This window comes from Euwallacea similis, chromosome 30, assembly GCF_039881205.1.
Source record: "Euwallacea similis isolate ESF13 chromosome 30, ESF131.1, whole genome shotgun sequence".
NCBI classification, from domain to species: domain Eukaryota; kingdom Metazoa; phylum Arthropoda; class Insecta; order Coleoptera; family Curculionidae; genus Euwallacea; species Euwallacea similis.
In genome coordinates, this window is record NC_089638.1 from 2,090,979 (window position 1) to 2,104,941 (window position 13,963).

The window sequence follows — 13,963 nt, forward strand, 5'->3', positions numbered from 1 at the left end:
AGTTACTTATATTGTTTTTTTTATTTAGTTAATTATATTGGCTCTTACTTAATTTTTTTAAATGTTGCTCTAATTTTTTTTGCATTTTAGAAATACATTTTCTCAAAAATTCATGATATATCACACGATTACATATTTCACCATTCCATTTGGAAGAAAAGCTATATATTACTATATGTTTTGACCAAAACTCAATTTTAAATAACAAAATTTATATTTCTTTACATTATATACAATAAATTATTATAAACATGTATTAAAATCTATTCCGTTTGCGTTATCGGAAGAGTACTTCTTAAGTCATTAATTGAAAATAGCAATTCAGCTAAATAAATGCTTTTTATTACTGGCTAACATATTCTAGTGTGACATCACAAAACCTACGAAACTAATTGCATAATAATTAAATAATGCAAAATGCCTTACTATGTTGCATCATAAGTTTTACTGAAATCCCATGAAAAGTTGGAAAATCTAAAAATCTACAACTTCGTACCCCGCATGAACTTTCTAAAGTTGCATTAGACATCCGGGTCTTTGATACAGCAGATTTTGGTCTATAATTCCTAGCAACTAATGGGACATAGAAAAATATGTGAAAAAAGGACACAAAAAGAATCTTTTGATACAAATTTTGATTAAAATCGGATTTTTTGAACAGAAATTATATTGCTTGTTTCTCCGTTAATGTTTCGACTTCCGTAGGACTAGAGCTATTAAAAACATAATATAATGACGCCCATGTTTGACTCTCAGGTGAATATTAATCAAAACATGAGAAGCAATAAAAAAGGGTTAACTAAAAACACATTTAAATGTAGTTTTTGCTTAGATCTAAGTCCGATGGGATCTTAGTACGCTTTGCATTTACTTTTGCAATTGCTGTTTTTTAAAAGACATCTTAATGATGTGAATACTTGTGTTCCAACAATTCAGATTAACTTGATACTGTAAACCTTAGTAGTCATCCCAGGCTGCACTTATCTCTGGAGACAGAGAAAAATAGAATCGTACCATTTTTAGGTATCTTATTTATTGGACACAATGGCAAATTGTAAACGGACTGATATCACAAACTAACATTTTTTTGAGATTTTTCAATAGTCATTCATACATATCGAAAATTAATATTATCCACACATCCACAGTTCCGTAAAAAAATATAAATAAGATTATTAATGGTACAATTTATTTAAACAATTTTACATGCCCCCAGTGATAACCGGAGCAATGAACTTAATGGTTGCAGTTTCGCATGTCTAAAAATATCGTATATTGATTTATATGTATATATATATATATATATATATATATATATATATAATAAAATTAAGATCCAGTAAAAATCGGTTTTAAAACTGAAAATATTATACTATTGATAAATATTTCTCCAAAAAAACAACCAAAACATTTAAGTTGACGTAGAGTTACGTCGTTTATAGGTTACCATAATAGTAGAGTAATAGTAAGAATTACAAACGATGCCAGTGTCAGAACGAGGAATGCCTCTGTAGTATCATATAAACCTGCTTTGGCTGATCACTTTTATTAGCTCTTACAATTTTGATTCTGTAATTACACCATACTTAAAAAAACAAAACAAAAAAGATTTTCAAGAAATGGTCAATATAAACTTATAACGAAACACAGTGAAGAAGAAACAAGATACTGACGATCTTAATTCTGCATATTCTAATATCATTAAGAATACCCCCAAATTTAAAATATTTAAAACATCTAGATAACACAATGATTATTAATAATATAAAATTACATAATGAAATAGAGCAAATAAATTCGCTTCTTATATATGAAATGCTTTTACGATCTACCTGTATACTTTACACTTACAATCATAACTAATAACGATAATAATCAGACTCCTTATCTGTTTATTAAATTTAGTATGGTATATACCTTCGCACAGCTCGGTTGCACTTAAATGTTATATCCCCCTATATATATAATATATATAATTCCATATATATATTTAAGAGTTGATTGAAATGACAATTCTATTGCGAGTTTTTCTCTGTCTCCAAACATTCCATTCATATGAGCCAAACATGAATGTTGTTATATTATATTTGACGTTGTCGTGATGATGGTTTAAAATATAGAAGCCGAAAGTTGGTCAAAAAATCGATTCTAAACGCACAGAATCTCGATTAATCTACTGATTCGGTAGGATCAATGCTACAAACTACAATATTCATTAGGTAGGTTACTTTTTGATAATTATTCCCAGCTTAAATTCTTTACGATCTTCTTTTAAATTTCTTATTTACGTTGATTCGGAGGTACACACGACCAAAAATTTTTCCAATAAGATAAATACGAAATTCTTCCACAACAAAATCTTAAATATGAAAGATCTGGGTACAAACCAGCTTAATCTTCATGCACGCTTTGTACGTAAATAATATTCTCAAATGCCACAAAAAAAAAACAGAAAACTCATGTTGCAAACGCGAAACAAGATAGAAAAACAGACATTTTTAACTTATTTAGTTTAGTGTCGTAATTGGCGGGAAAATACAATTATCGTTTTGCGCTTCATGCTAAAAGACTACTATATATGGCCTATAATTTTAGCATATTTCCAACTAGTAACGCCTTGGTAAATTTGCAAGTCCAGACAACAAAATAAAGATCAAATAATTCAGTTTACGGTCAAATTTCTCTTTGCCATAACCCACAACTTAATCCTAACCATTAAGAAACCTTCACGCACGATGGAACTCAACGAAAATATATATTAAGACGCTTAAGAAATTACAAATAATTTAGAACGCAATTCCCTTAAGTATCTTACTTGTACAACCAATTTTGATAATAAGTAACGGACGCACGATATTGCTGGAATCCACTTTAACAGGTACAGAGTGTACCACATATATTATTAGCTGCTAATGAACCCCGCGAACTATGCATCTAAATCGTTGATAAAAAGTACTTCGCGGTTTTTAAGTCCAGCCTGCTCTAAAGTCTGCACTCGATCCGCCTCGTGGGATGGTTGACATTTAAGGACTCGCTTCGGAAAATTTGTGGTAATTTCGAAGGCGTCCGGCGAATGGGGATGACAGAAGACAAAATAGAAAACATGCTGTAAATATTAACACACTATAATCCGTAGAAGTTTAAGCGATTTTCCTGACTTACCTCTAAGGAATGACTTTTCAAAAACCTTCTCTCTAATCGAATTCCTGAAGGTAACTTAAATACCACATGTACAGCGTCCGGGTGTAATGCGTCGGGTTCTGATGGCACTTTATCTACTGATTCGATTTTTTCTCTTTGTAATGCCACTTTTCTTTCTTCTTCCTCTCTAGCTTCCTGCAAATGGAATTACTTATTTAGTTGATAGGTGTAGGAAATGGCCAAAAAGAAAGTTTCTAATAGTGGCAGAGGGAATTACCCAAAGCCCAACTTTCGACGGAAAGCATTAATCGCACGATAACATTAAATATTTTTTTTGGAACCTTGAACAGTTTTTAGAACTTCAGATTGTTCGATTTATCAAATTTGACATTTTTCAACTTGAATTTTTTTAGCAAAACTCATGTAGTTACTTCAGAATCACGTTACAGAAAATGAGCTTACAACGCTTTCATAAATTTGTAGTTATGTTTTTTCTAGCTTCCATATCTCATCCAATCGCATTCGTACATGTCAATCATTTCCTAATATGTTGCCAAATTACTGTTTGAAAAAGAAAATCGTTTAAGGTGTCTTACCTGCTCTTGCCTTATGCGCTCCTCTTGTTCAGCTCTTCTCTGCTCTTCTTTCAGTCTTTCTTTCAATTGGTCTGCTTTCAGACTTTCCAAAAATGCTTCATCCTGATGTTGACGAATAGACCTATGACATGAATTAAAGAAATGCAAAAAGTTTCAATAGTTCTGTATACCTGTATCTTAAATTGTCAAGAGTTTTTTTTGGGGGGAACGATATAAAATTAACAATAGCAATATTATACTTCTTTGAAATGTAACATTCTTACCTATTTATGCTTTGCTCTACCCTGTCAGCTCTCGCTTGAATAAGAATACCTTCAAATTCATTGACGACTGTACGCAGCCTCTGAAGTAGCAAATCAGGACTTGAATATCCTTCTAGTCTTCCCACTGTTGTTAATCTGAAATGTAGAACACAATTTACACTGAAGAACTATAACATACATACAGTAGTGGCCAAAAGTAGATAGACAAAGTGATTTTTCGACGTAAAAAGTAAAAACGTGATAAATTAAATAACATTTTTAATCGATATAATACAATACCTAAAAGCAACAATAATTGTTATAATAAAAATATATAGTTCTTCACGAAGTGTTAAAAAAATATAAATTTATGAAATTTAATTGGACAAAAGTAGATAGACAATCTGTATGTGCGCATGAATTATGAGAAAATACTGTTAACCCTTTACAAATATGAATAAAATCTATTCAATATTTTGTAAAGTAGCCATGGTTGTTAATTACTTCTTGACATCTTCTTGGCATCGAATTCAATAAGTTGTCAATTAGTGAACTGTCTATATTCCTCCATTTTTCTTCCAAACTAGTAAAAAGACCGTCACTTTTTGAATAAGTTTCATCCCTAATTTGACGATCAACAATCTCCCATAAATTCTCAATGGGATTTAAGTCGGGAGACTGTGATGGCCATTTGACAACATCAATTTTTTCAGATTTTAAAAATTGTTTTACTAATTTGGAAGAATGTTTGGGGTCGTTATCTTGCTGAAATTTGAAAATAATTGGAAGATATTCTTCTGTGAAAGGAATCATGACATTTTTGAGTATTTCACGATACATAAATTTGTCCATAATGCCATTAATACGGTATAAAGGTCCCATTCTAAAGCCGGAAAAGCAGCCCCATACCATAACTGAACCGCCACCATGTTTAACAGTGGGTATTGTATATTTGGGATTCAAACGAGAATTGGTAGGTCTTCTTACGTACTGAATACTATCAGATTTAAATAAATTAAATTTGGATTCGTCACTCCAACACACTTTTTTCCATTGTTCTTTAGTCCAGTCCAAATGCTCTCGTGCAAATTCTAATCGGGCCTTCCGGTTTTTCTTAGATAATAGAGGTTTCTTGGCAGGACGGCGGGAAAACAATCCTATATCCACTAATTTTCGACGTATTGTTCTTTCCGAAACATCTGCAACGCCTAATGTCTCTAATTCGGCTTTTATTTGTCTTGATGACGCGAAAGGATTGATTTTACTAATTTTGGATAGTTGTTTAACGGCGAAAGCACTCATTTTTTTAGGACGTCCCGTCTTCTTTCGATTATTAAGAGTACCGGATTTACTGAAATCTTTAAGTACGGCCCATACGGTACCTCTTTTCACCTCAAATTTGCGGGCAATCTCAATTTGGCGTAATCCACTTTTATGAGCGTCGATTATTCGCGTTTTTAAATCTAATGATAAACGTTTATCACGGGACATTTTGCGATCTCTAAGTAAACTTATTGCAAACTGAACACAAAATGCCCAATTTTTCCAGTTAACAAAAAAGTAAATATTTTGTCTATCTATTTTTGTCCAAATGAATTCTGATAAATAAGATTTTTTGCATTTATTGAAGATAGCCATTTTATCTGTGTTATCATTTTTGACCTGCATTGAAATAAGAAATTATAATATACATACATACTATATAAATTATTTCTAAATAATCATTTGTTTTATTGTAAATTGGAAAACTAGTTTTGTCTATCTACTTTTGGCCACTACTGTATGTACATTACACAGATTTAATTAACTCTTAAATGATCTCTCAGTTCAATGATGTTTCAAGTGTTTCTTTACTGACTATACATAATAATGATAAAACTCTTCAAACAAATACACTTTTAGAATAATAATTTACCTGTTATCTTTTAAAACCAACAAAGCCATAAAAGGAAACTGTCCACATCTAACAGCATTCATTGTTCGCCTGCCTTCATCCGACTTGGACGAACATGCCCAAAATAAGAAGTTACTATTAATGTACCGAATTATTTCAAAATTAGACAATGTATTTTGACAAAATGAGTCACAATCATTTGATTCGGGATTGTGCAAATAAACTGCTAGAAATCGAAGCTCCCTTTTTGCATCATTTAACACCTGAAATGATTAAAATTATATTTACCATTAATGTAAGCAATAAAATGAAAAAGGAGCTACAAGGAAAGAGTTTGTACCTGTGAAAATGTGCCTTGATAAAATACTGGATGCTCACATCCATACTTCTCTTCATATAACTGAATAAATTCCATTACTTCTTGCAGCGCTTCTGTTCTTGGTCTAAATTCAAGACCTGTAATAAAAAGTTATAAATCTAGGTACAAGCAACATTTTTTATAATAGTAAAATTTACCCAAAAGTCTTCTGGTAATCTGTAAGACAGTTATAATAGTGCTATAACATACATTCCACATAAATCCAAATAATGCTCTAAAATATCTCTTAAATCCTGATTGAGAGCCATCGATAGGTGGAGCGGTGTATATCAATTGCCCCAATAAATCATTGACCACCGCAGGTGGTCTAGATTCAGTGGCATATACTGAAGGCCTTCCCTCTCGGATATTCAGTTGTTCTTGAACAGCTACTTCTAAGTTCCATTGATGACGCTGGAGAACGTCTCTACATATGGTGATATCTTCGATACCTGTATGAAAATAAAAAAACAGAGTTATTTAATATGAGTATGAATCTATGAAAAGTAAGAACAACATTAATTATTTAGAAAATGCTGACGCTTTTCTTAGGGGCGTGAAGAAAACTATTGAAAGGACAGTTTTAATGGTGAACTTTTAATGAAGTAGAAAAGAATATTTTATAACTGCCTGCAACTTTAACTCCAAATGGACTAAAATTAACTCTTTTGCTGACTGTAAGGCCCACTACAGACTACAGACTTTTGGTCAATGTAAAAAATTTCAAAAAGATATTTAGCAAAATGCAGGATGAGCATCTGAAATTCAATTACAAGGTGTGGCCTATTCCATAAGGAAATTGACCATTTAACGCATACCATCTTACAGGAAGGCATTAGCCATAGCAAGATATCTGCCATTAAAGAGTTGCTAGCTTCCTGAGACAAGCAAGAAGTAAGGAGCTTCTTGAAACTATGTACCTACTACAGGAAATTTGCAGAAGAGTTTGCCAACATTACAAAACCACTAACAAACTAGAAAACAAATCATCTTTTTCACAGTCACAAATTTAGTTAGAAATGTACAAGGTAGCTTCTGATCCAGCCCAATCTTGACTTATTCTACAGGGAAGAGGTTTTTCATTGTAGCACACATGCAAGCAACAATAATCTAATTCCAGTACTCTTTCAAAGGCAGAACTAGCAAGATAGTAGGTAGAAGATAATCAAGTACTACAATAAGGTAATGAACATGTCAAAAAGGGTGCTACTGCATTATTAAAAAGAAACTGTTAGCATTTGCTAAATCAATCAAGCATTATCACCACTATTTATCTGAAAAACGTTTCTTGATTAGAACTGACCATTAAAATAGGTATAGCAAATTTTGCAAAAGGATATGTTCCCACCAGAAATTAAATTACTGGTAATTTGTCATCATTACTGGAGCTGATATCATGTTTGCTCTGAATTTCAAACAGCTGTATCAGTTACATAACTGTTACCTCTGTGTTACTCTCTAAAAAGCCCCAATGAATAGTAATGCGAAAAATGATAATCAAAGGGAAAGCTGCTAGTTGATATTGGGTAGCCAATGGCTGTCGCATATTTAGTAGCCAGTGAAATGATAATTTTGCGAAGTTTACAATGCAGAAGTGATAAATATTAATACCTGTGAGGTCCTGAAACTGCAAAACTTTATCAGTTTGTTGGGTTGTTAATCCCAGTGCACCATTTTCATTAGAATAATCCATTGTGTAAGATAAGTAAAGACTGTGCGGAGTTAAGAACTGTGAATGATAATTATTAGTCAAAAAGACATTAGAATAGAGAATTACAATTAGAAAATAAATGTAACTACAAGTTTTTCCTGATTACTATCACAAATCAACATTCGAAATTTTCATCAATCTTCAGATTTTTGTCATGTTTTTGTTCACATGTCGGATGTCAAACGTCACGTTTTTTGTGTTTCGATGACCACCCGTCTCATTAACAAACTTCAGCCAAACGGTTTTGTTTTTCAATATGGCGGACGAAGACTAATCTGGGCCTGTCATGCCTTAAGCACACTGTATACATATATATATATATATGCATGTATACATACTGTCCATTTCTAAAAAATTCTAAGCTTAAACTATTTCTCGCAGAAAACAAATCTCTATTTAATTGCTACTGTTCATGCTCTACTCCGTCTGCTCTGCGAGTGCAAAAACGAACGTAATGCAAGTAGCCATAAATCATTTGTCAACTGACAACTCCAGATCAGATAATCAGACGTTTAACGTCATTTCTCATTCAGTGGTTGATCGTAGTCGTCTTTCGTCCATCTATTAAAGTAGTTATAATCGTGATTGTTTTTTTAAGTTGCTATTTTAGAAAAAAAGCACTATTTTAATTCTACTTTAATTTTTATATTATTTCTTTGGAAGTACATTTTGTGTTAAAAAATTACAGTTAGTTGTGCACAGTTCCTATTTGTTTGTATATAAGTAAGTTCGAAATGTAAATTTGGATGGAGAATACTGAAGTGGAATGTGGACAAACATTTTTAAGGTTTTTTGGCGAACTTTTAATACCTTTTAAATTTGATGAGCTGCATAAACGTATGTTCAGTTACATCTCCCAGTCATCAATTTCTTAAATATATTTAATATTAAATTTAAACCTTATACCTGTTGGCCCAGCTTTTAGCCCATATTACACAATATTATGTTCATTTTATACTGAATTCAAACTTTCGTAAAGTTAATAAGCACATGATTCCTAGGATGTCTTGTCCATGGGCAAATATTAAGCAGCCAGAGTCTATGAACTTGGCTGATATTATGTCTGAAGAGTTAGCTAGGGATTTGCAGGCAAAAGCTGAAGCAAAAGCATATGAGAACATCAGTGACAACAAGCATGAACATGTTGGTAAGTTGACTGCAATATTGGGCAATAGTAATTTTGATAAAGGAAGATTAATCAATTTTTAAGATGCCTCAAAATCCTAAATTGAATAGGAAGCTAATTGTAAAATCTGGTACATACCTAAGTGAAATCAGCAATAATTCTCATAATCTTATTTCTAATTTTAATAGGTTGCTTATTTGTTATTAGTTTTAACCTATTTTCCCTAGGAACTTGCAGTTACAAAATAGCTTTACTACATGCATTTGGGAGGTGAAAGTAACACCAAATGCTTGTTAACTTTGTTGTTTGACTTAACCCATGTATTTGACTATATTAATAACAAGTCAAATTTAATAATTATATTAACTTTTAACACTATGTGTCTCAATAATGAAGTGTTTGTAACATTTTGTTTAAATGAAAGATCAAGTGAAAAATCATCTTATTTTACCTAAGAAATGACTTTCTGAAATATTTGCATGTCTTTTTTTTGGATACTTACAGAAGCAGATTAATTTGGCTGTGGCTATGCAGCAGCAATACAGAAAAGACTTCCAGTAATAATTGTCTTGTCCATCTCAAATCATTAAGATCATCTATAAGAACATGAAGAATGCTGTCTGTCCCAATGAATTACTTAATGTATAATTCTTTAAAAAAATTAAAACTCATATGATGCAAAAAATCTGAATGGTAAAAGTAGATTAAAATTTAAAAAGAAATTGAGTTTGGGAGCTCTTTTAAATAAAATGAGGGACAGAATTGATGCAGTCTTACATGCTCCATATCGACAGTTAAGAACTAACAAGTTAGTAGTAGTGGTTAGTAATTCATCTAAGTCACATGTCAGAGCGTAAAAGGGCGGACCAACAGAAATTAGCTCAATTTATGTAACTCAAAGAAGCTACTTCATTTGGGGACATTTCATTTAAAGGCTTAAAATATCATGCGGATAATTCTGTAAGGATAAACAATTCGGTCAACCAAACTCAGAATAAATAAATATATGATGTACTAATGTATTGATAAGTTATTCTTGTATCTTTTTAGATGTTGGTAAAGAGTCTGAAGCCAATGCGCGCGTCACAATAAACAGTCAAGAGGCAGTTGATAGAATCCCAGATGAAGTTCTTAAGGCAATTTCAAATGAATCAATGGAAAGTGACGCTTTGATAGCACAATTACTACAGTTGCAGTTTGATAAAGAATATAATGAAAGTTTGAAAAGGTCAGAACGGAAGTTTAATGGCTCCTCAAAAGTTTCAATATCATTTAAAAATTTTAAAAGGTTACCAGAACCTTATGGTAAGTGTAATATTTTCTGATTTTCAAATGTTCAGATATTCAAAATGCAATAGGAACAATTGTATGTTTATATTAATAATCAATGTAAAATTTAAACTACAAGCAGACTTTTTTGTCTCACTCAAGACGTGAAACGAAATTCCATTGAGAATTCGGTTTTGTGAATATAAAGTTTTAGAAAATGTCGCACTCAGGTTTGTTAGTTTAAAGAAGTAGTGCTCATATATTTTTACCTTTTTAAAAAAAAACACCTTTCTAAGACGTATTATTGAAATGCTTACTTTTTTTTGCCAATATGAAGTGTGTTTTGTCGCTCATGAAAAAAAAATTTAGGCGTAGAATCTAACCTTGAGTTTGAAGATATTTAATTTGAGCAAGACGCTTTCGCTGGTTTTTGCGCTGTTGGAAGAAATATCAATCTTGTTTTTAGGTTCAATTTTAGGGAAAAAATTAAGACGGATATGCAAAGAAAAACCGTTCCGTCATTTTTGTCAAGACCAGAATTTCACGTTTTTCTAACATTTTCGCTATTCTTTTTCCAGGTTTTGAAAGTGATGAAGAAGAAGAAATTGAGGACATCCGTGACAGAAAAGATTGGGATAGATTTGACAGTCTATTGAGGGACCTAACTTCTATGCCAATTTGCGGATATAAGGTCAATAAATTAAATATTGTTACAATGAAACGTAATATTTCACAAAATGATTTGAATCATTAAAGAAATCTTAATTATATGACGAAAATAGTTTATAAGTTTAGTGATTCGCTTGATAATATGTTTATTTTACAGATCAATGAAAATGGCGAACTAATTACCAAACATGATTTGGTTAATAACGGCAGAAAAAACGCCTGTAAGCTTCTGTCTTTTCCCCCAGAGTTCCGCACTGGTGATGGAGAAGACTTCGATTTAAAGCTTTCTAACAAAGTTTTTAATACGTAAGTTATGTCATTGTTTTTATCATAACTTTCTTGTTTTGACATATAGATAAACGCAAAGCGATCGTTTTCTTAATTGAAACTAGTGATTATAAATTATTCATTTCATGATGAAAGCAGATACTTTTATTACTTACGTCAGTTTATAACCGGGATCAATAATAAGATTTGTAGTGGTAATTCTGGAGATATAGGGTGCATTGATTGAAGATTAAATTTTTACCATTTTCTTCTGATTTTTTCGTGGCAAAGCAAAATTAGAGAAAAAATCGTCAAGAAATGAAAGTCCAGAGACCTCACTCTATAGGAACTCCAAAGGTCTTGATTCTTTAAGAACATGTAAAAGTGAGAATGAAATTGGTTATTCAATAAGACTTCTCAGTTAAAATTTTTTTATCAATCAACGTCTTTAAAAATTTTCTTCTCATTATCACATGTTCCTATAGAATAGGGCCCTGGGTATTTGGTTTTAGATTGAAAAGAAAAGCTAACTCTCCTTATTCATTTTATATTTCATAACTTGGGTAGTTATTTTGATGTAATTTATAGTTTGAAGGCTCATTCAAAAAAAGAGCAAGTACGCAAGCATAAACTTAACGACAAGAAGTTAGACATTGCCATCAATGAATTTGGAATCGATGCACAAACTCGTATTTGTTTATTCAAAATGATTGACTCTCGCTTTTTGGAAATAATTGACGGCCTTATTAGCATAGGTAAGTAAATTGTTTTTTCATATTCAACTCCATTCATTTCAATTACCATATTGTGCAAAATATAAAATTAGTAAAACGTACCGAACGGTCAGTTTGGTTAGTGAACATTAAAAGTATGAGGTTTGCAAACTAGTAAAAGCCAAAATTCTACTGTAATGTCATTAGCCGTCCTACCTGCTGTAAATCACCCGTCAATATCATTTTATACGTAAAACTATCAACTATTACTATCATTTTTATCATATATTTAACTTATTAATATATATCAACTTATACATATAATCATTGAAATGTAAAAATAATTCTGCCCATAAAAAAGAGATTTGGCTACGTAGATATCATTTTCAATTCATCTTAACTGATATTTTTTTACAGGAAAGGAAGCGGTTTTATTACATGCCCAGACCAGTTCCGAATATCCATATGCCAAAGAGCCGTTACCACCCGAGTGCGCTATAAAAGTGTTTAGAACTATATTAACGGATTTTAAACGCAGGGATAAATATATTAAAGACGATCACAGATTTAAAGATCGAATTGGTAAGTAATTAAATAAATAAAACTTCACATATGAAGGTTTTGTAATATTCAATTCCACATAGGCAATCAAACATCTAAAAAAGTCATTCATATCTGGGCAGAAAAGGAGATGGTTAATTTAGCAAGGCTTAAAAAAGCAGGAATACCATGTCCAGAAGTGATAACCTTGCAGAAACATGTACTTGTTATGACGTTTATTGGAAAGAACAACGTTCGAGCACCCAAACTCAAAGAGGCTCATATGAGCGAAGCAGAACTTGTTCTCGCTTATGACCAGGTACGGATTTATTACAAAAAATAGGGAAAATTTACCACTGTCATTTCTCAAAACCAGAAAAAAACACAACCAGATTTATAATGGAAAATTTCGAGAAGTTACAATTTACAATTCTGTCAGTCGCTGATTTCAAGCAGACTCCAGATAAGTTTTGTTTTACGTTTAGTAAGTTTGAGTATTGTAAGGTGAAATGGAATCAATCTTAAGTAGCTAAGAATACTAAACACTCTCCTAGACAATACCATTATTTTTTATTTTTTGTAACTTCACAAAACAAATATATAGTAGAGCATTTAGTTTAATTTTTCTGTATCTTTTTTAGGTGATAAGCGCAATGAAAACGCTGTATACCAAGGCCAATCTTATACATGCCGATCTCTCCGAATACAATATATTATGGTACGGTGATTTGTGTTACTTTATCGATGTGAGCCAGTCAGTCGAACCCAGCCATGAGAATGCGTTCCATTTCCTGCACAGGGACTGCTGCAATATTATTAACGTGAGACCTTCAGACTACTTATTCCTAGAGTTTTTAAGCTGCTAAAGAAGTTTCACGATATCAGAACTAATCAAAACTAAAACTTTTTTTTTCAGTTTTTCACAAGAATGGCAGTTCCTAATATCCTAACAGCTGATGATCTCTTCGAATATATTGTAGGTTGTCCTTTCACTGACCAAATTACCCTCTTGGCCCTTCAAAAAACTACTAAAATGAAACCTCATCTCATGAACAGGCCAGGTGTAGAGTCATCATTTGCTTTTGAGACTGCTTGGGAACAATCACAGCAACAAAGTGCTTTACATAAACGACTCAAAATCAAACCTGATGAGGATCAATGCATGGATTAAACGCTTAATGATATTGCTCCAGTAGCGGTAGTAAGCGCCCTGAAAATATTTGAGAGTATATTTGTATTTCGATACGAGCTTGTGAAATTATTGCAAATACTATGGAAAATTAATTCAATAAATAAATTTCAGGTGTAAGTCGTATATGTTGCTTAATGGATTAAAGGTATTCATATGTATTCACTGTTCTAAATCGGCTGATGAAAAGGATTGATGTAGACTGCACGGGTGTGCGAATATACCCGATCCTACTAAACTATCGGTCG

General features: G+C 32.0%; 2 protein-coding genes across 4 annotated transcripts; one reads left to right on the top strand and one right to left on the bottom strand.

The window, feature by feature from the left end:
• Nucleotides 1–195: 195 nt before the first annotated feature.
• Nucleotides 196–8,097, bottom strand: Faf2 (Fas-associated factor 2). The gene is made up of 8 exons (XM_066403589.1): nucleotides 7,843–8,097; nucleotides 6,390–6,683; nucleotides 6,214–6,329; nucleotides 5,895–6,136; nucleotides 4,001–4,135; nucleotides 3,738–3,858; nucleotides 3,163–3,336; nucleotides 196–3,106 (listed from the first exon to the last, which is right to left on the bottom strand). Exons 1-8 carry the CDS (start codon nucleotides 7,922–7,924, stop codon nucleotides 2,927–2,929), a joined length of 1,344 nt encoding a protein of 447 aa, XP_066259686.1. The 5' UTR covers nucleotides 7,925–8,097; the 3' UTR covers nucleotides 196–2,926.
• A 382-nt stretch (nucleotides 8,098–8,479) lies between these two features.
• LOC136417808 (serine/threonine-protein kinase RIO3) lies at nucleotides 8,480–13,835 on the top strand. Of its 3 annotated transcripts, XM_066403618.1 has the most exons (10): nucleotides 8,480–8,665; nucleotides 8,944–9,089; nucleotides 10,119–10,373; nucleotides 10,916–11,028; nucleotides 11,164–11,312; nucleotides 11,862–12,028; nucleotides 12,404–12,568; nucleotides 12,631–12,845; nucleotides 13,168–13,347; nucleotides 13,443–13,835. In XM_066403618.1, the coding sequence occupies exons 2-10, from the start codon at nucleotides 8,945–8,947 to the stop codon at nucleotides 13,695–13,697; spliced, it is 1,644 nt and encodes a 547-aa protein (XP_066259715.1). In that variant the 5' UTR covers nucleotides 8,480–8,665; nucleotide 8,944; the 3' UTR covers nucleotides 13,698–13,835. The 3 variants fall into 3 exon arrangements, with proteins under 3 accessions (XP_066259715.1, XP_066259714.1, XP_066259713.1); XM_066403617.1 differs by lacking the exon at nucleotides 8,480–8,665 and having other exon boundaries at nucleotides 8,869–9,089; nucleotides 10,916–11,035; nucleotides 11,171–11,312; XM_066403616.1 differs by lacking the exon at nucleotides 8,480–8,665 and having other exon boundaries at nucleotides 8,869–9,089.
• The last annotated feature ends 128 nt before the right edge of the window (nucleotides 13,836–13,963 follow it).

Coding starts and splice junctions, on each gene's coding strand:
- Faf2 (XM_066403589.1), bottom strand. CDS start 7,924: ATGGATTATTCTAATGAAAATGGTGCACTGGGATTAACAACCCAACAA. Junction 6,684..7,842: donor GCAGTTTCAGGACCTCACAG/GTATTAATATTT, acceptor ATTTTCATACAG/GTATCGAAGATATCACCATA. Junction 3,337..3,737: donor AGCGCATAAGGCAAGAGCAG/GTAAGACACCTT, acceptor TTCCATTTGCAG/GAAGCTAGAGAGGAAGAAGA.
- LOC136417808 (XM_066403617.1), top strand. CDS start 8,933: ATGATTCCTAGGATGTCTTGTCCATGGGCAAATATTAAGCAGCCAGAG. Junction 11,036..11,170: donor TTGCGGATATAAGGTCAATA/AATTAAATATTG, acceptor TACAGATCAATG/AAAATGGCGAACTAATTACC. Junction 13,348..13,442: donor ACTGCTGCAATATTATTAAC/GTGAGACCTTCA, acceptor TTTTTTTTTCAG/TTTTTCACAAGAATGGCAGT.